The sequence below is a fragment of the Lactuca sativa genome, chromosome 7, assembly GCF_002870075.4.
Source record: "Lactuca sativa cultivar Salinas chromosome 7, Lsat_Salinas_v11, whole genome shotgun sequence".
Taxonomy (NCBI): domain Eukaryota; kingdom Viridiplantae; phylum Streptophyta; class Magnoliopsida; order Asterales; family Asteraceae; genus Lactuca; species Lactuca sativa.
Window position 1 is genome coordinate 204,699,523 of NC_056629.2, and position 22,880 is coordinate 204,722,402.

The 22,880-nt window shown below is 32.8% G+C and overlaps 1 protein-coding gene and 1 long non-coding RNA gene across 3 annotated transcripts in view; both read left to right on the plus strand.

Annotated features, from left to right (window-relative positions):
- LOC111884754 (disease resistance protein RPV1) overlaps positions 1-11,257 on the plus strand; it is a gene marked incomplete at its 5' end in the record, with an annotated part of 36,450 nt that extends 25,193 nt beyond the window's left edge. The window contains 2 exon segments of the mRNA XM_052765437.1: positions 9,372-10,187; positions 10,281-11,257. Of these exon segments, the coding sequence (XP_052621397.1) occupies positions 9,372-10,187; positions 10,281-10,898 (1,434 nt within the window).
- Positions 11,258-12,755: 1,498 nt separating this feature from the next.
- Positions 12,756-15,653, plus strand: LOC111884750 (uncharacterized). Of its 2 annotated transcripts, XR_006185145.1 has the most exons (6): positions 12,756-13,758; positions 13,924-14,019; positions 14,198-14,323; positions 14,403-14,467; positions 14,652-14,782; positions 14,875-15,653. It is a non-coding gene; the product is annotated as an uncharacterized LOC111884750 (long non-coding RNA). The 2 variants fall into 2 exon arrangements; XR_008225002.1 differs by having other exon boundaries at positions 14,403-14,782.
- The last annotated feature ends 7,227 nt before the right edge of the window (positions 15,654-22,880 follow it).

A 22,880-nucleotide genomic window follows, 5' to 3' on the forward strand; every position in this document is an offset into this window, starting at 1 on the left:
AAGGCAGTATTGTCTACCGGTTGTTATAGAGATTCTTTAGGATAGGTCCCTTGAGATTATCATTTTAGGATTGAAGAGTTAGACTAACGGAAATGGATAAATGGGATTAATCTGTTGTGATATATATACTTAAAACAATATAATAATAATAATAATAATAATAATAATAATAATAATAATAATAATAATAATGTTGGTTGAAAACCCTATGTGCTCACCTGGCTCCTAAGCCTGACCCACTCAGTTTCTTTATGTCACAAGTAGCGGTATAAAGGTACATAGATAGTGATGTTTGGATGTGATGAGATATTCAAGGAGGTGTAGGCCTTAGTATAATAATATGTTTTAAGTGATGGGTTTTCTAGGTTATAAAAAAATTACATGTGGCGGAAAAACTCTTAAACCATTAGGTTCAAATGCAACCTAAAAATGATCTATGTTTTCTCTATTGATAGCGACTAACTATAAATATCAAGAAACCCTAGGAGAGAGGCTATGAGATCGAAATTTATACATAAAATTAGGGTTAAATACCTTTTGATTATTATTGTAAATAATCAAAGTAGAATCCTTCTTCTAGATCATGGAAAACTAGCACCAAATGAATGGATGCCTCTAATAGCTTGTACCCAAAACCTAGTAGCAAGAAGACTTGAGGATAGAGGAGACTTGAGCATAATTTTTGCTCTATGAAAGCAAGTATAAGTGTGTTAAAAATAGGCATGCATGGTGTCCTATTTATATTTGCTTAAGGAAACTCCCATGCAAACCAAATAGTCATTTGAATGATTAATTCTAATTAATCTTAGAATTAAATCCAAATCAATTCCAATTAATCAATAAATCATTACGATTTCTATTAATATATTAATCATATACTATATTAATAAATCATATATTTCAATTTCCAATTAGTTTATTATTCATACAATAAACTAACAAATTAACCTATATCTCCAACTATCATTCTAATTAGTTACTAGTTTTGAGGGCAACCCAAAAAGGACTTTGCTTCTGACTCAAGAATATACCAATTTAGTTATTAGTTTAGACACCTTAATCCAACAGTATCCTACTTGGATAAGTTTGTAACTACAATTGCAAGTATAGACCTTGATATAAACAACAAAGAGTGCTTTCCAAAGCCACTGTCGAACTTTGATTCAAATCAGCTATCGGCCCTAAGATAAGTGATAAGCTATTCCTTCATTCTTGAAGATATCATATGAACACAAGATATGGATAAAAATCAATCTCATTCTCCAAAATTATGTTTCCCAATTTGAAAAGACTTGAGTAGACTTCAAATTGGACACATTAATTAGTCCTGGTCGGTCTCAACACGATATAGTCAACATCAAATCATCGAGGGGCCCAATGATATCATTTTTCCTATTAGGGAAAAAGGAACGAATTACATTGACTACATAGTTATACAATTCATACATTAAATCACACATGGAATTACCCTTTATAACATCCGGTTACGAGATGTGTTTGAGTAAACCAATGGATAATTAATCTGTAAACAATTAACTTTATATCTCTGCTTTAAGAATAGAAGATATTATCGTCTTACAATTACTTGTGACAAGATCCATGAATTAATCTCTAAGCGTGGGTTTATCCAATACTTAAAATCCCTATTTTCAAAGTACTCATGAATACTGTAGCAATTCTAATTGCAATGTCATAACATCAATCGATAGTCTACAATCAATTCACGATAGTCTTAATTCACTACTTACTTCCCTAAGTATGATCGGCTGTCGAAGTTTGAATAACTTAAATTACTCAAGAAGTGTAAACATGCAAAAAGAAACACAAGAATAAATAATTGAATAAGGCAGTATGATACTCATAACTAATTCTCTATTATTCATTCACCAAATCAATTATATTTATTTTGTTACAAGTTTCAAACATATCCTCTAACTACTAAAACTAATATCGTCTCCAATGCCTATGCTCCTAGCATGTTGGTAGTGTGTAACCCTGCTCAGAGCCTTTGTGAACGGATCTACAACATTATCTTCTGATGATACTCTCTTCACCAAAAGGTGTCCTTATTCTACCTGAAATCGAATGTAATGGTACTTTCTATCGATATGCTTGGATCTACCATGATCCTTTGGCTCTTTTGTTAAAGCAACCGCACCTACATTATCGCAGAACAATTCCATTGGTTCATGAATAATTTGAACGACTCTGAGATCTCTGATAAAGTTCTTCAGCCAAGCCACTTCCTTCGATGTTTCACTCGCTGCAATGTACTCAAACTCACATGTGGAATCAACCATTATGTCTTGCTTGGAATTTTTCAAGTAACCGCTCCTCCATTCAGTAATAATACTCAACCAGACTGCGAACAAAAGTTGTCCAAGTCTATTTGAAAACTTGCATCACTATAACCACTCACTCTTAACGTATCCTTGTCGCCAAGAACTAGGAACTTGTCTTTCGTTCTTTGCCGATATTTAAAAATATTCTTTACTGCAATCCAAGGGGCTTTGCTAGGATTTCCCTAAAATCGACTAACCATGCTCAAAGCATAAGACACATCATTGAGAGTACAGGTCATTGCATACATAATCGATCTTACAGCCTAAGCATATGGGACTTGACTCATATAAGCTATCTCTTCATCAATACTTGGACTTTGAGTCTTATTAAACATAATAGTACTACGAATAGGCAATTCCCCTTTATTTGAATTTTGAATAATGAAACGCTTCATAATTTTATCCAAATATGTGCCTTGGATAAGACCAATAAGACAATTTTTTCTATCCGAGTGAATCCTTATTCTTAGAATATACAAGGTTGGAATGTCGTTCCCTATAAAGAGTATGTCGTCAACATACAAGACTAGGAAAGTCACTATACTCCCAATTAGCATTGACGTATACACAAGACTCATATTCACTTCTAGAGAACCCAAACTCATTGACTATCTCATGGAAGCAGAGATTCCAACTGCGATATGCTTGTTTTAATCCATAAATGGATTTCTCAAGCTTACATACCCTATCAGGAAACTTGGTGTGTATAAAAACCTCTGGATGACTCATGTAGACGTCCTTAGATAGCTTCCCATTAAGAAAGGTGGTTTTAACATCCATCTGCCAAATTTCATAATCATGAAATGCATCTATAACAAGCATAATCCTAATAGGCTTTATCTTAGCTATCGGTGAAAATGTCTCATCATAGTCAACCCCTTGGGTATGAGTAAATCTCTTTGCAACTAGCCTAGCTTTATAGGTGTGTGCATTCCCATCCATGTCAGTCTTCTTTTTAAATATCCATTTGCACCCAACTGTCTTTCGACCAGGCACATGATCAACCATGTTCCATACTTGGTTAGCATACATGGACCGAATATCACTGCCCATTTCCTCATTCCATTTAGCAGCTTCAGGGCCTGCCATTGCGTCATTGTAGTTAGCAAGTTCATCTAAATTTACCAATGTACGATCACTAACAAATGTGTCACCATATGCAGTAATATGGAAACCATATAACTCAGGTGGCATACTAAGCATGTTGGAACGAAGAAGGGGTGATGAGTTGTCAACTCGCTCAACTGGAACGTCTTCCTCATGTTGAGTGCTAGTGTTGTATGAGGTTCCTTAATTGGATGACTCCTAAATTTCTTGAAGATCAATAGCACTCCACTGTCATCTTTGAATATTAGCTCTTTCTCGCGAAAGACTCTTCTTCGAGATACAAAGACCACGTTATCACCAGGTCTGCAGAAAAAATATTCAAAGGATTTCTGTGGATAGCCAATGAAATAACACTTCTCAGCTCTGGGTCCAAGTTTATCATCCATCTCTCATCTTATGAGTGCTCCACAACCCCATACCTTGATATGTGCGAGCGAGGGAGCTTTCCCTGTCCACATCTCATGAGGTGTTTTGGAAACCTTCTTTGTTGGAACAAGATTCACGATATGGGCGGTTGTCTCTAAGGCATACCGCCAAAAATGAATAGGAAAAGAAGCTCGACTCATCATGGAACGAACCATGTCAAGTAACATTTGATTACGCCTCTCATCCAAACCATTAAGTTGTGGTGTTCTGGGAGGAGTCAATTGTGAAATAATTCCATATTCCCTAATATAGTCGTAGAACTCGATACTAAGATACTCACCAACTCTGTCAAATCTGAGCATCTTTATCTTCCCGCCTAATTAACTCTCGACCTCGTGCTTAAACTCTTTGAACTTTTCAAAGGTTTCCGATTTATGTTTGATTAAGTAGATATAACCATATCTGCTATCATCATCTATAAATGTCACGTAGTATCGATTGACATATCTTGTGGTATATATGAAAGGTACCTATACATCCGAATGGATTAGGTCCAACAACCCTTCACCTCATTCACATGATCCAGTGAAAGGTGATTTTGTCATCTTGCCCAAGAGACATGATTCGCATTCATCATTTGTCCTAAGATCAAATGATTCCAACACTCCATCATTTTGGATTTGGGCGATGTGTTTCTTGTTTATGTGCCCAAGATGAAAATGCCACAAATATGATTTTTCCACATCATTGGACAAATCAATATGAAACACACTATTGCCCAGGTTATCAACACAAGTCACAGTTTCATACACACCATTACAAGGTAAAGCTTCAAACATAAAAACACCCATATGATAAGCAAAAATAGAACCAACTTCATTATCAAATGAATATCTAAAACCTTTTCTATATAGTGCATGAAATGAAATAATGTTTCGCATCATATCTGACGAATAACAACAATTAATTAAATTAACCCTAACAGCACTACTAAGCATAATCCCATGTGTTCCAATCTTGGTAACAGGTGAAGATCTCATATTCCGCATGATTAGATTGAGCTTCCCATGCTTCACCTCCTCACTTTTGCTTAGTCCTTGCAAATCAGAACAAATATGGAAACCACATCCTATGTCAAGGACCCAAGAATGAGAAAGTTGTGTGTTATTAACTTGAATAGTGTAAATACCTGAAGAGGACGACTTGATCTTTCCATCTTTCAAGTCCTGAAGGTACTAAGGGCAGCTTCTTCTCCAATGACCCTTTCCACCATAGTGGAAGCAAGTGACCTCCTTTGGATCACTGACCGTAGGGACATCAAAGTTGGGTTTCAACTTTGACCCAGTGCTAGACCCTTTAGCACGGGCCTTCCCTTTCCTGGTAGATTAGGAATGAGCCTTCTTTTTCTAACCTTTGCCAAATCTAATAGCAAGGACACGAGGATTTGTTTGCATTAGAGGCATGATTTCTCTTCATCCCCGACTCAGCAGTTTGCAACAATTTATGAAGCTCGGTCAATGTCTTCTCCGTATTGTTCAAATGATAGGCTAGAACGAGCTGATCATAACTAGGAGGTAATGAGTTAAGGACCATATCAATGGCCAACTCATCATCAAACAACACATTGATCTTATGGAGTTTCTCCACATATATGTGAATCTTTTGTATGTGAGGACAAATAGGCTCTCCTTCCTTGAGCTTGCACAACATGAAAGATTTGACCACTTCGAATCACTCTTGTCTCACCTTCTTGTGGAACTTTCCAGCAAGGTCAAGAGCCATCTTGTATGGTCATTAGTCCTCATAGAACTTGGCCAGCTCAGGAGCCATAGTGGCCACCATGATTCAAGCGACCTATGTGGCATCATCAGAATGGTGATTGAATGAAGCAATTTCCCTAGGAGTAATGGTGGATACATCGATTTTGACAAGAAGATTTTCAAGGACATATTCCTTGACCTCATAATGAAGAGTCATTTTCTAGTTCCTTATCCAATCCATGTAGTTGGGACCGGTGAGCTTCTCTTTTGACAAAATCGAAAGTAGAGAGAAGTTTGAGTGGGAGGAGCCAACTTGAGTAGCAATGAGTTCACCGTGTCCAGAAATATTTTAAAGAGACTTAGTTTTAGTTAGTGATATAAATCCTTAATATTTTAACTCAAAATAAATATTCAAGGCTAGGATCCAAAATACAATTCACAACAAAGAAGAGGGATGTCATAATCTAATTGTGAATTTATTAAGGTAGATAATACAAAATTTATTGATTTTAATCTAGCATGAAACTCCTATATCGTTTGAGATTCATTGAATTTTATCAATGACATGTTTAATCTCAGATTATGCTCTTCAAATTTATGATTGGGATGCCGAGGATCACAAATAATATGTGAATAACTATGCAAACCCGCTTGACAACCTCAATGTCATTTATCATCTCAAATTAATGTGCCGGTAAACCACACACACTCTATTAACAATAATAAATTTTGATTTATCCATCACTCAACTTTATAGTCCAAAATTAGTATGTCGGTTAAGTACGCACGCTCTACTAACGACTTATAATGAGTGATGTGCATTTTTATGGACTAGAATACACTTCACATTTTTTGTCCTAAAGTAACTAGAATTGGGATTTACTCAAAAAGGTTTAGTTAATTTATAGTACCATGCTTTTAAGAGGTTATGTCCTATCAAATTTGTTCAACTAACGGCCCTCCACCATACAAGGGAGCGACGGGTGAGAGTGGACACTCATTCAACGATCATTTTATAGGCCGCTTCCTTATACCTCCTTTAAAGTATGACTTTGTGAATCAGGCGTACTAGCGATTTGACTGACGTATCTTATCCATATAATATATTAAACTTTTAATCATATATATATATATATATATATATATATATATATATATATATATATATATATATATATATATATATATATCATATAAGGTGGATTTTAAACTTTTTAAAATGCGAGGGTTTAAAATTATTTTTTTTCGAATTATACAATTAATAATAATTACTTTTAAACTAAATAATGATTTAATCTTTTATATTAATTAAAAAATTAATTAAATAAATTCAAATCATATTATTTACCAATTAAACAATTAATTAAATAATTTAATTTCATGGATTAAATAATTATTTACCAATTAAAAAATTAATTTAAATCATTCAAATTTAGTCATAATCCCTTATACTTCTTTTGATCAATTCATTCTAGTGCACAATCAAATAGAAAACTTATGGCTCTGATACCACTGATGAGTTTTCTAGGTTATAAACAAAAATTACATGTGGCGGAAATACACTTAAATCCTTAAGTTCACATGCAACTTAGAAAGGATCTATGTTTTCTCTATTGATGACAACTAACTATGAATATCAAGAAAACCCTAGGAGAGAGGCTATGAAATCGAAATTCATACATAAAATAAGGGTTACATACCTTTTGATTGTTTCTATATATAATCAAAGTAGAATCCTTCTTCTAGATCTTGGAAAGCTAGCACCAAAGGAATAGATGTCTCTAATGGCTTGTACCCAAAACCCTAGTAGCAAGAAGACTTGAGGAGAGAGGAGACTTGAGCATAAATTCGGCTCTATGAAAGCCAGTATGTGTGTCAAAAATAGGCACCCATGGTGTCCTATTTATACTTGTTTAAGGAAACTCCCATGGAAAGCAAATAGTAATTTGAATGATTAATTCTAATTAGTCTTAGAATTAAATCCAAATCAATTCTAATTAATCAATTAATCATATAATATATTAATAAATCATATATTTCAATTTCCAATTAGTTTATTATTCATATAATAAACTAACAAATTAACCTGTATCTCCAACTGTCATTCTAATTAGTTACTAGTTTCGCAGGCAACCCAAAAAGGAATTTGCTTCTAATTCAAGAGTATATCAATTTAGTTATTGACTTAGACACCTTAATCCAACAGTAAAGTCGACAATGACTACGTTTATGTTTCTGTTCCTTGTATCAGTTATGACATCTCATGTTTTTAATAATCAATGAAAAACATTTATTCAGAAATACTTTTATAGGACAAATACTGAAATATAAAGAATACTTTGTTTTAAAAAGAATAAAGTAAAGGTCTTTTCGGATCATAAAAATGGGGATGTCATAGTGTGGGACACCAACTCTGATACCATAGTTAACATAGCTCTGATAGCATGTATGATATATGTGAAGTCCAAAATTGTTTCTTTAAAAGAGCCCTTACGATAGAAGGGAGACTCCAAGTTATATACACTAGCATTTTGTGGTGTGGTGGTCGTTAGTGGCACAATGCCATGATGCAGGGGTCACTTGTGGTTGTGTTGGAGTAGGAGTGAACCAGAGAAGACAAAGTTAAGATTGTAAAAGAAGGTAATCGATAAGGTAAAGGGTAAGAGGATGTGGGATGGGTGGGTGTAAGGTTGTTTGTTTGGATGAATCAATTCGATTTGTCAAGTGAATCCAAATTGATATCGATTTTCTAAATAGTGATCTTCATAGTCTCCGAACGAAATTGAAATATGATCTGAACCATCCATATTAGAATTATTTTGGATTGGTTTTCATAATTCGGTTCTCCAAATATAGGACATAAATGTTGGCTTGTTTGTGAATTATAATTTATATTAATTATGAATTTTTGATGGGCATGCCTTTTAATAGAAATAACAGAAAAAATGTTAATAATTTAATATAAAGTTAAAGATACACATTAAAACTATATAAATATATAAATTAATAATTTTTATTTTGTTTATTTGGACTATTGACAATTTAGTAATCAAAACGAATCAAAAATGCAAAATAATAGTTTAGTTCTTGTTAAAACCAATAAAAAATCTGAACTATATAGTCCAATGCAACTTAGACAATTGGACAATACGATTTTACCTAAAATAGTGAACATCCCTAAGCAGGGGTGGGGTATTTATCAATTTATAAATATTGTGAATGATATAATAATCTTTTCAAATTTGATAGGCAAAAGAACCGAATATGTAATTTTAAATTTTAAAAAGTCACTATACCTACCTACGAAATTAGCAAACCATCGGAACCAAATTTGTAATTTACTCTAAACTTTTTAAATAAAACTTGTTACACATGATATGCAAAAGATTAGTCATTGTAATGCTTGGTATCCAAATAAGCTTCATAAACCAAAAGTCTTCTAGCTGAGCGGTATTATTTGTTACCCTTTCTTAGAAGTAATTAGATTTTTTCCAAAAAAAAAAGGTAAGGTTGAGAAATACATTTTTTTTTTTGCTTTTTCGAAAATAGATACTACATTGTTATTTCGTTGAGATTTTGATATATTTTTTTGTTGATTAATAACTAATATAAAACATTTGATATCATGAATTTGGGTTAAAAAAACCTTTCATTATTTTGTCATAATGAAGTGATTTATAGATATTTAATCAAACAGTTCAAAATATAAAGTATCTGAGAAGTCCGTGTTGCTAGTTATTCTGAAAATCTTATCACCTGGATACATGTTTGACTTGTTTGATGTTGTATACAACAGCTGCTGCCAAATTTGAAGATATTGGAACTTCACTGTTTGAGTAAACTAATCACGACACCAGATTTTGATGGACTTCCAAATGTTGAAAGATTCACTCTTTCTGAATGCGAGTGTTTAGAAGAGATTCATCCATCGATTGGACGGTTGGAAAGGCTTGTTTTCTTATCTATAAAGTTTTGTTCCAAATTTAAGAGATTTCCACCCATTAGTCGACTAAAGAAACTTGAGACCCTTTCATTCTCATATTGCCCCAAACTTTTTAGTGTCGTAGACAACATACCAGATGTTCATTTGGATAATAGTGGGAAAGAAGTTGCATCTTATCAACCTTGTACAGGATTTTTTGTTACTTGTTGGATGTGTGGTTGCAGCAATCTTCCTGGTGTAGAATGTTGTTTACCTCACAACAACAAGAACCGTATAGGATTACTACGGTTCTTTCACGGTTTGCAAGAACTCGGCTTAAGAAAGTTGAACCTCAGCAGCTGCCAGTTGGGAGATGAAGACATAGGCTCTGGTGTTTGGGAGCTACCCAATTTGCAAGAACTCAATCTAGAATCAAATAAATTTTCACGATTAAGCTTTAGTCAGGTGCGACTTCCTCAACTCAAATGGCTCAATGTGACAAACTGCTATTGTCTAGTAGAGTTGTCAGAGCTGCCGTCAAGTATAGCTGTCATTAATGCCGATGGTTGTAGCTCACTTGAAAGCTTTGGAGATGTTTCAAACTGTAAATGGTTGTGGAAAGTCTCGTTTCATGGGAGTTACAAAGTACATCCACTCTATGGTTACAAATTATTAGACTCCATGCTCCAGGTTTGGCTATAGGTACCTTTTAATTTTTTTATCTTTATCTTATAAACCAAAACATATGAACAATAACCGCTAAGTCTTCTCCATGCATGGCAGGGAAATGCTATCGAATATCACTTTATCAGTGTCGGTCTTCAACCTCAGATTCGAAAGAATTTTGTAGGTAGGTTCTTTAGGGGGAACACGTTTACAATACGTTATCCACATCTCAAGGTGGACTCAAATTCAGTGCGTATTCGACATGATAGGGATTGCACTTTTAAACTGCGTCTTCCAGAAGATTGGTACAATGACTTTTCTGGGTTCTTAATACGCGTTGTTACCAACGACGTAAGTCTGGATATTGATATAGTCATCAAGCATGAGCCACATGAAGAAGATTCTCGATTTGAGCTTTGGCAGGAGTCTCATGAAGCACCAAAGCCCGAATATATTGGGAAAGGAAAGACACATATGGGATATATTCCGTTTGGTTCATTGAGGCAGACCACATCAATGAATTCATCACACAACATTATTTCATTTTCCATAAAGAGCAATTGGACTTCTTTTGCAGCTCAGCTTGTTCTTCGGAAAAGTAAAGATGATACACATCAAACAACAAAAGCCACAACAAATTCCTCAGAATTTTGGGATAAGGAAGATCATAATAGAAAGACATTTGAGATCCAACAAGATTCAGAGTCTTCTATCAAGATTCTATGGCGAGCTTAGGAAAACAAAATCTAAGAAACCCATGCCCGTAGATTTCTTGATTCTTTGCTAGTTTGTATAGTCCATGCTCTGACCTTGTGATTGTGATTACAGTGCATCACACATTCGAGAAACAAATTGCCAAGGGAGGTGAACGGATGACCTGAAGATGATTGCATATGGATCAAATAATGAGATCTGAACCTGATTTCGCCCGTTTTTTGGATGTAAGCAGGTGTTGTATGCTCTAAAAGCATCTGCAATGGTAGTCTTTTTAAAAGTTTTTTTATTATTTGAAAAGCTTAACTTTTACCATTAGAGTTGTAAACTTTGTTAATAGGTTACTCTAAACACTTAGTATACTATATCATTTTATTTCTTTTGTCGGGTTTGGTCCCAAATTTAACAACATTTCATTTTATATTTTAGTTATATTTAGATATTAAAGCTTTATTAAGTTTATAGAAACAAGATCAGTGAGAACTCTTTTTTCGATGAATACTCGACACCTTAAAAAAGTTGAAAAAAAAATTAAAAACAAATACAAATCATAAAATCAAGCATAGTACTATATTAGAGAGAAAAAAAATCAAAACTTTTTTGGAGTAGTAAAATTGAAGTATGGATATTTTTATGATCCATGATTCATTTTTTATGATCCATGATTCAATTTTAATGATCCAAATTTTTTTCTTTTAATTTTTTTTCTCTCCGATATAGTACTATGCTCGATTTTATGATTAGTATTTTATTTTTTATTTTTATAAGATGTACTCACGGGTCGTCACTGAAAAAAAAAAGTCATCAACAGAACCGGACCCCAAGCTTTTAATTAGATTATATATATATATATATATATATATATATATATATATATATATATATATATATATATATATATATATATATATATATATATATATATATATCATGAAATGAATGTATTTTACAATAAATATATAATTTAAATGTAGTTGTCGATACTTCAAAATAAAACAAAGAAAAAACTACAATGAGAATTGTCGATTACTTTAGGTAAGGTTAAAAAAAGTTTATTAGCAAAAAATGTTTCTATTTTGTGGTTTTTTGTGGTTTTGGTCGGTAACGGAGCTTGAAGTGTTGATTAGGGGCCTAAAATAAAATATATATTAAAATTGAAGAACATGTGGAACAAAGTCAAAATTTATAGTTTTAGGCTTAATATGTAAAAATTTTAATAGTTAAGGGATAGTTATGAAAAAAAAAATCAAGAGGTCATACATAAGTTTCCTCCTTGGTTTTGGTCACTATCTCATCTTAACTTTTTAAAAATAACAGTTTTACTCTTTTGGATCATTTTGTAGTTGTTTTTTATTACTAAACTTTAAAGACCGTTTATGTAATTTTTTTTTTCATTTTATTGAATTATTATAGATTAAATCTTTTTTATTTTATTTTCTTTCTTTCTTACTGTATTATTTTTTATTGGATTATTATATATTAATAAATAATATAATTAATAAATTATATTTATATATTAACAAATATTATTTTAGTGGATTATTACCTTTTAATTAATTCTTTTTTAATTTAATTTTATTGGATTAACCTTTATTTATTATTATATATTAATAAATATTTTTTTAATATATACTATTTATATACTAATAAATATTATTTTATTAGATTAAAACTTTTTAATTAATTATTTGTAAAAAATACTACTTGTTTTATTTTCTTTTAATCATTTTGCTTATTGTTATATATATATATATATATATATATATATATATATATATATATATATATATATATATATATATATATATATATATATATATATATATATATATATTAATTAAAATTCTCCTATCTTAATTAGAGTAAATTTCCAAAGGATTTGGAAAAATTAGTCCCCTGTATGTTCAAATCCATCTTTTTCTTTGCCTTAGGTCTTTTATGTCATTATTTAAATTGTTGGTGCACACGTGCTCTTTATCAGTTGGTTGTCTACCAAGGTTACCAGGTGTAATGCACCGCTTCTTTCAGGGAGTGATATGTGTTTTGTCCACGTGTCACTCACCACCCAAAAAATCCATTCGTTTGTGTCACACCGCCTACTCTTCCAAACTACCCTCTTATCTGTGCTCTCTATCTCTCTTCTTCTTCCACCATTCCTCTTTTCTTTGTCCTTCGTTCTGTCTCTGCCCAGATATTCCCCGATTTCATCTCTTATTCGTTTCCGACTGGAATCTTCATTTACATCTACTTCAGGCATCTTCCATCATCATAAATTTCATTCGCAAATTCCGATTGCTATTGCAATGCAGTTTCACTCTTCCAAACTCTTTACCTCTTCTACCCCTCATTTTCTTTTCGGATTTTTTTACCGCAAGTATTGTTCAATGACCTTTTTTCTTCACGGCCTATTGATGTTTTCCATTTGATGTCGACTTACTCTTTTTCAATTATTTCAATCTACTTCTATTCATATTGTTTGCTTCCGAATCCAGACATATACGTTTGGATGCAACATGTTTCTCTCCAGTCGATTTTATTTCGGTTCTTCTTTACTCGGATTCTGAGATCTTTAGTTCCCTTTATGGAAACTCAGTAGAGTATGGTGATGAACTTCGTGTTGGAAGAAGGTTCCTGCTGATGTAGAGTCGTCCTCCAAAGGAAACTCCTACCAACTTGCGGAATCATGGAATCTGAGGATGGAGAGGGAAGGATCCCGTAATTGAAAACAAGGAAGATGTTTTCTTACCCATTGATTATGTTTTTCACGCAGTGTCAACAGGTAATTGAGACCAACCGACTTCGAAGCACATGGATTTTTTGGAGCACTATTTAGGGTTTTAATAAGTTGATTCAATTTACAAGTTTGATGATGGTGATGGAGGTACTAAAAGAGTAAATACTATTAAAATACGAAGTTTCCATATGTTCTTCCTTTCACTTACCGGATTGTTTTCTACATAAAAGAGTTGATTTACTCGAATGACTTCTTATATATGCTATTACGACTTGATGTTTTAGTATTGATACATTATAATTGATATTCCAGTTAGGTTTAGTCATTGAGCATATAATATTCAACATGGAATTGATGTAGACGTTGTTGATAGTGAAGATCGTGATAGCGACGATAACGAAGAAGATGGTATGAATTTTCAATAATCTTTATGTATCAAGAATGAATATTTAGAATGCTATTGTTTTCTCAAAAGGTACTTTAAGCTTTTTTTTAATCGTTATATGTAATCTTTTTTTATATTTGTTTCCGGAAAGTTTTGGATTTTACAACTATCATGTTTTTGCTCATGGCCTTGACGAAACAGAAATTGAAGTTGATGAGTATGAGAAAGATGATTTCATAGTAGATGATGTTGATGAAGATGAGCAGGATGCTTATGAACATGAAAGGGCAGATATTGATGATGAGAGGAAAAAGAATAAGAAAAGAAGTAAGATCAATTTGACAATCTTAAATTTAGTGTGAGTCAATGGCTATCTTTCTGATTTATGTTGCATGAATCCTGGTAGAGAATCGAAGCGGAACAATGTTCTTGATGAAGACGACTGTGAGTTCCTTCAAGATAACATCATTGGTATTAGGCATCGAAATTTTGTGAGATTTTGCGTTTATGTTTTGCTATGAATGGATGTGTTAGTGTCTGCAGCTGTGTATCTTACTGTGTGTGTGTGTACGTGTGTTTATGTATACATCTAATTTTTTTTGCTTAAGTGGTAATAGTAAACTTTCGGTTCTACTTCCATTTGATAATGTTACAGACTAATAAAGGAGAGGAACTTCTACATCCAATTGGTAATAGATGCTTTAAGAAAGTGGTTGACTTAGAGGACAAGTAGATGCGAAACAAATACTACAAATGGAAATTAAAGGCTTTTCATCGCAAATGGAGGTATGTTTGACTATGTATATGTTAGCTTTACTGAATCCTATTTTGGGGAAAACTAAATTAATTCTTATAGGGTGTAGATGTTCCTTTTGTAGAGATGTTTGGGGAATTTGTTGTATCGGATTGCACTATTATAAGATATGAACATGACGATTCTAGACGATTATGAGATGGAAGATCTTGGTTATCTTGCTGACCTTAACCATGACGGTACTCAGTATCCTTAAAATATTTTTCATGACTGTATTGCTTCAATTTAGAAATTGATGATGATGATAGGTAATGAAAAATTAAAAGAAATCATCATTATCGGTCATTGTATACAACCGACCTTATTTTTTTCTTCAATAAAGCTCACAATTTCACAAATATTGTATAAAACAAACGATTCACACATTTATGTATAATTACAGGATAAGTACTTGTTGTAGGCAAGCCCAATGTTGGAAAAAGTACACATTCAAACTGGATATCCATGGAAAATTACTTTTACCCAACTCTCTAAAAAATCCCAAGAACCCTTTTTCACCACCATTTGACCCTTTTTCATGACCAAAACATGAACTTGATTTCACCGTCTCCAGTATTTTTCAGATATTGATCCAACGATTTTGGCTTTTAAAGCTTCTTTTGGACATGATGTCGTTCATTCATAGATCTTTATTTTAGCTTATATGGAAAAAAACATGCTCTTTAGAGGTGGAATTTATGTAGATCTAGACTTCATATCACCTACTATTAGTAATATAATTTACAGATCATGAAGACACTAACCATTTCAATATTTCTACTCTTTTTCTATACATTAATATAACTCATGATGTCAATGGAACCTTAGGTTTATTTTTTTTCCTCAGGTTGACATTTTAACAACCCTGAAGGTGTGGTTCTAACAGATAGACTTTTAAAGAGGTAGTATTTATTTATTTATTTTTATTTACCTTCCTTTAAAATTCATATGATGTTGTTCAAGATCAGAATATCTAAAATTCTGATTTCACATTAATATGTTTCTAACAAAGTGGTGAGCATCCACTCAGCGTGCCTAACATGAGGTGATGATCATAAATACCTTTCTTTTAATCCATTCGATGTTTTCACATTCTAGAATTATTATCCTAAAATCAACTAGATGTGCATGAAATTGAGGTGAACATATGAAATTCTATTCTTACATCTATCATAAACCGTAACGACCATTCTTAAAATGAAGATAATTTAGAGTATGTTCCCATTTCTTCTTCAATGCTTCCTACTTTATCCATTGCCACCCAATCCCTTCATCATTTAATTTTTAAACCTATTTGAAACTGATTAATGCTTTTCATTTCTAAGATAATTGTGAATATTTAATTGAAATAAACTTTTAGTTGTATTAAGTTTACAGTGAAGTGAAGTAGGGGGAGAGGGGTTTGAGGATGGAAAAGGAGACGAGCGTGATAATAAAAACCACATTTTTTCATTCCACTATATAGAGTCTCTTCTAAAAAACTTAAAACTAATAAATACCATAATTATCCTTGAGCTAACCTGCAGTTTGATACATCATCTTTTCTTTTCTTTTTTTTAATAAATCGCTTTATTCATGTCAAATTATTATAATTACATCATTTTAGGCCCGAGCTGATGGATCAGGCACCCTTAAGACCCACAAGATTTGAGAACCTTTTTTATGTGCCTTTGTCAAATCCAGATGAACGTAGGGCGATCTTGAGAGCTCTTGATAAACCTAACTAATCCTATAGTGCTTTTAGTTTCTAAAGAGTTATTCTGTTATCTTTTTGGCTGTAGGGGTACTTTGGTCCTTTTAGTATTATGACTGTTATTGGCTGTTTAGTTAGTGGGAACAGCACCTGATTATGTTGGCTGTTACTCCCTTTTTGACAGCAACAACTTCCTTTGATGCTCCTCCCATTGGATCAGAAGCTCTGATACCAATTGATAGATCCTTGTTGAATCTATCATATACCCCAGGCATTCTAACAGATTCACAGCAACAAAACACTCAATAATACCAAAAAATTAAAGATAGATTTCCATTCATTCGAGAGGAATGATCTCTCCAAGAAGAACAAAGTTCTTTACAGATTAATTCTTAGCTACCTCACTCATACTCCTAACTACTATATAAACTACTAAAGAAAAGGACAAAAGGGAATAACAGCCAACATAATCAGGTGCTGTTCCCACTAACAAAACAGCCAATAACAGCCATAATACTAAAAGGACCAAAGTACCCCTACAGCCAAAAAGATAACAGAATAACTCTTTAGAAACTAAAAGCACTATAGGATTAGTTAGGCTTTTGTATGTGCCTTTGTCAAATCCAGATGAATGTAGGGCGATCTTGAGAGCTCTTGATAAGCCTAACTAATCCTATAGTGCTTTTAGTTTCTAAAGAGTTATTCTGTTATCTTTTTGGCTGTAGGGGTACTTTGGTCCTTTTAGTATTATGGCTATTATTGGCTGTTTTGTTAGTGGGAACAACACCTGATTATGTTGGTTGTTATTCCCTTTTGTCCTTTTCTTTAGTAGTTTATATAGTAGTTAGGAGTATGAGTGAGGTAGCTAAGAATTAATCTGTAAAGAACTTTGTTCTTCTTGGAGAGACCATTCCTCTCGAATGAATGGAAATCTATCTTTAATTTTCTGGTATTATTGAGTGTTTGGTTGCTGTGAATATGTTAGAATGCCTGGGGTATATGATAGATTCAACAAGGATCTATCAGCTCTTGCTAAATAGATGTTGACCTTGACTTTTCAAGAGAGATTTCCAATATTAGGGTGAGGCACCACTGTTGATCCTGCATTGGCTTGTCAAGATATAGATAAAACTGCCAAGTAATTTGCAGTCCTCACACTCCTAGGCCATGAACAATTATGCTTCTGGCTCTCAACTGTTGCAGCCAATTTACTCATCATAGCATGTCTAGCAATCAATCGGTCTGCCCGACTGCATAGAAGGTAATAACAAAGAATGAGGTCCACAAAATGCATTTTTATACAGTCCAACTTTTTGAAGGGAATATTGGTCGTTTTCGTATATGTTTTCCATTCTCCTTAATTTATAGATTCCATTGGGTTTGAAGCTACAAGGGAGACCTGATAAAGATCAAGGAGGAGGAATTGGAGCAGTACCCACGAGAGGAAGCAGTTAGACTGGAGTTGCCTTTGACTAAATTTAGTTAAAATGATTTTGTAACCAACATATGTGTTTTAAAAAGAGAATATATAACAGTTTTCTTTTACTTTACTTCATTTTTAAGCATCATACCTTCATAGTCAACCAGTTATAGCATCCTACTTCCATGACAAACGATTGATAAACGATGACAACATCTTTAACGTAATGTCTTCCATCAATTTTCTTTGACATTAGTGTATAATCCAAGCATCATACCTTCATAGTCATCCACCCTACCTCTCATAGTTTATTTTAAATATTTGGAAGATAACATATTTTAGACAACACAAGCACCATCACTCGATCACCATAACCAATGTAGGTCCGTCTCCAACCCCTATTACTCTATATATATATATATATATATATATATATATATATATATATATATATATATATATATATATATATATATATATATATATATATATATATATATATATATATATATATATATATATATATATATATAGCTATGTTATAATGTGGATGGACAACTATTGTGCGGATGTGTGGAGAGTGCTATTCTATGATAATTACTAATAGAATAGGTTGTTTAGTACTGTAAATGCGTTCAACCTCAGACAATTGTTGTCATTTTAACGCATTCTCACTAATTTTTATTCATTTTTGTTCTCATACATCGTTTTTCACTCGTTTTTATTGGTACAGAATACGACTCAACAAATATTCTAACAACATTCTAACTTAATGAATTTAATAATAAAAAAAAATCTATAATAACCTTACAGACGGTTTAACTAGTGAAAATGTGTGATAATGACAATAGTTATGTATGATTGAATGCATTCACATTAACAAACAACATATTTTCTTTGTCATTCTTGCAGAATAACACTATCCACACGTCCGCACAATAGATGTCAATCCACATTTGAACCTAGCTCTCTCTCTCTCTCTCTATCTCTCTCTCTCTCTCTCTCTCTCTCTATATATATATATATATATATATATATATATATATATATATATATATATATATATATATGAATTTTTCTGTAATTATTCATGAAAGGAGATCATCATGTCTATTTTAGTTTCTGTATATTCGCATGTATCTAATTTTGTTTTATATTTGAATAAACTTATGATTTTTGCATATATAATTTCCCTAAAAACATTTCTTCGTGAATTACAAAATCCGAGTACTCCGAACCTGCAACGGTTTTGGTTGTTTGAAAACCCTCGATCTAATATTTTCGTCATTGATGGCATTGTCGGTAATGAATGGTCGGGTGGAGGTGGTTTGTTTTATGGAGATTGTTGCGCATTTTGTGGGTAGTCGGTCAATGTAGTTTTCATAAAGAATGGCCGATGGACCAAGAGTGTTCGGATCAGACCCCCCGGTAGTTCAAATGGTAGTGGTTGTAGCGGAATATGGCCGGCTTAGTGGAAAATATGGAGGATTGTGACGGATTGTGAAGAGTTTGTCGCAGATGCCTACTTGCGGCGTTGGGTGAAACAAGTTAGTGGGGTTTTCGTCAGACCATCGATGAAGGTGATTAGTATTTGTCCTGTCGATTTTCGGCGATGGGAGGCAACATGTTTGCATATTTCGACGACATTGTGGTGGAACTAATAAAATTAAAACAACTAATAGTATATATTATAAATTATTTATCCAATAAAATAATATTATATATAAATAATATGTTTATAGTAATAATCCAATAAAAAAGTAGTTAATCAAATAAATAAGAAATTAAAAAAATTAATAATCTACTAAAGTAATATTTATTAATATATAAATATAATATATTAAATATAATATTTATTTGATGGGTTTTTGGTCATAAGACATCCTATGTGCTCATACAAACCCTAATGCTTGGATCTAGGTTTCTCTATTGTACATGCTTTGAACCCAAGACTATAAACCCTAATTCTAGCATATGGAAATCAATATTAACATATAATTAGGTTTAAGATATTACCTTGATTGTTATGTAGTAATAACAATCCCAATTCCTCCTTGAATTGACTTTGGAAGGCTTAGAGTCACAAGTGTCACTCCTCTAATGGCTTACAAACACCATAAGCAAGTGGAGAAGTATAAAGAGAGAGGAGAGAGGTAGAAATTTGTCCTTAGATGTTCTAGGGATCAAGTGCACGAAATCTTAAGGCCTTAGGGGTCTTTATATAGGGTTGGGATTAGGGTTTCAGTCCTTATCCTTATCTAGTTACTTGCCCATCAAGCAACCATAAGATAAGCCTTGAAAATCCCTATCTCTTGGACCTTGAACGATTTTAAGGATATCCCTATCCTTGAATTCGTCCATCCTTTAACAAGGATAACCATTGCCCTATTTTGCAACTATCACATAATTATAATTCAGCCCCTCTAGTTTAATTAATTACATTTGATCACAAAATTAATTCTTAATTAATTATTGACCAATATTAATTAAACAAATATGATTTATCCTTTAATATATTATTCTTATAACATACTAATAAATCATAATAACCTCTCTCTCTATTTATTTCTCCAATCAAGTTGCTTTGGTGAAGGCAACCCAAAAGGACCATGCACCATCGGGTCAAGTACATACCAAAATAGTTATGGACTTAGACACTAATCCAACAGTCTCCCACTTGGATGAGTCTAATAACTATTATGCGTATGACTTCAGATCTTGATCTGCAATCGTAGCTTTCCAAAGCCGCTGTCAACTCTGATCCTATCAGATACGCGTGTCCTTAGATAAGGGATCGTATATTCCTCCATTCTAGATATCATATGAGATATGATTTCAAATCATTCTCTTTGTACTATATCTCGATTTTCGATTTATGACGACTGACTAGTTGAACAAATCAAATTAGCCCTAGCCCGACCGAGCATTTACGTTTGTCATCACTAAACCATCGAGGGGCCCAAAGATATCGCTTTTATCCTACTTTGGATAAAAGGAACAGATAAACTTTGATTCAATGCTCGCTTGCACTTACTCACCGAATCACACACAACAATATGTTTTATAACACCAAGTTATTAGTGCGTTTACATATTATCAATGTGTAACCGATTTGCAAGATACAACTCACACATCTCGGTTTCAAGAACATAAGATGTTATCATCTCACCAATCACTCGTGATGCAATTCATCGAGTGATCCAAGTGAGCGTGGGTTTAATCCAATGCTCAAATTCATATTCATAAGCACTCATGAACGTTGCAGCAAACATTTGCTTATGTCAAATACTCTTTTAGACAATCCACACACCAATTCACGACAGTCTTCATTCATATCTACTTCCAACATATGAACGACTGTGGCCCGTTCGAATAATTCGATTATTCTTAATAAATTCAATTATTCTGGAAGTCAAAACATGCAAATGTGAAACACAAGAATAATACTAATCCCATATGTCCTCAAACCTTTGAGTATAAATAAAACTCCTTTTTATTTATCACCATATTGATTACTCATTATTTGTCGTTTCGGTTAATCAACTTCTTACTTGAATTACAACACTTGTCCCATGCTCCTAGCATGCACACAATGTTTACCTATGGTTCTTACTTGTGAAATAGATCACATTGAACACATTTCTAATCATTCTCATTTCACAACTCCAAATCCTTTTTCCATTAGTGAAAGAATATCAAATTCTTGCTACTTATAGAATATGCTAGATTCTAACATTCTATGCAACTATCCTTTCGTAATGTCACTGCACCAAAGTCACAAAGACTATTGCCAATGATATTACAAAGTCCTCTATTGGAGATTGTTACAAGACAATTCCATAGACGTGATGTCTCTCACTCAAAGTACATTCTTTGAACATCCTTTTGCATAGAAGTTTCTAATCTAGTCATAGATTTCTCAATATTCAATTCCCAATATGGATACATTTCCATATTTTCCATATGACAACTTATTCTTAATAATGTCGATATGGTCCATCCAATATGAAAACATTTCCATATCTTCCAATACTATACTTCCAACTACTCACAAGCGACCAATCCTCGTCGAACTTTGGATTGTCCTTTGATAGTTGTTTAATTATTTTAGTCAAAACCAATTCTAGTCCCTTTTCCCTCTAAATGCGCTCGACATTTGGAAAATTTTAGAATGGCAAAACATTAAAGCATTTGCAATCGATCTTATACCCGAAGTGTATGGGACACGACGCACAATGTTTTATTTGTTATGTTCTCAAAATTCGAATTGTGAAGAGGAATGCCGTAATCATAATCGAAATTTTAAGAACTCACTATGTATCTTTGACTAAATTTATTAACATTTCTCAACCTAAACCTTTAGATTTGAAATGAAGCATAATATTCTCTCCCTTAATTATAGCAAACCAACTCTTAAACTATTGCGACTTTGCAAAGTATGACTCTTGTTTTCTTATAATTAATATTGCTAACCTTGCAATACTTTCCTTAATAATCATACAATCATAACTTTTATGCTCCCACTATCATGATGATTATTATAAAACATAACACTTATGCTCCCACTAGCTTCAACATGTATTCATAAACATCTTAACTTTCAGAAAAAAAAACAATGCTTATTGAATTTCTTAAGTCCATGTTTCTAATACTTAATGCTTTGATAATCTTTTATCAAGGCTTCTTGAACTTATACACCTTTGCCTTAGATAGTTCATATGTGTGTGTAAACAATTGCCAAACCTCACAATTCAAATTATGGAAAGGGATACCGTAACCATAATCGAATTCGAGAATGCAATTTTACAATCACTATCTTCTTAAAATCTCTCTTAGTGAAAGCATTTCCTCACAATCAGTTTCATGAAGGAGAAAATCTTATGACACTTAGATTTAAACGGTGTATTTGTTCCTATCCATGTGAATTTGTTAAAACCAAAGTTTATGACAAATTCAAACTCATGTGGATCGAACTTTC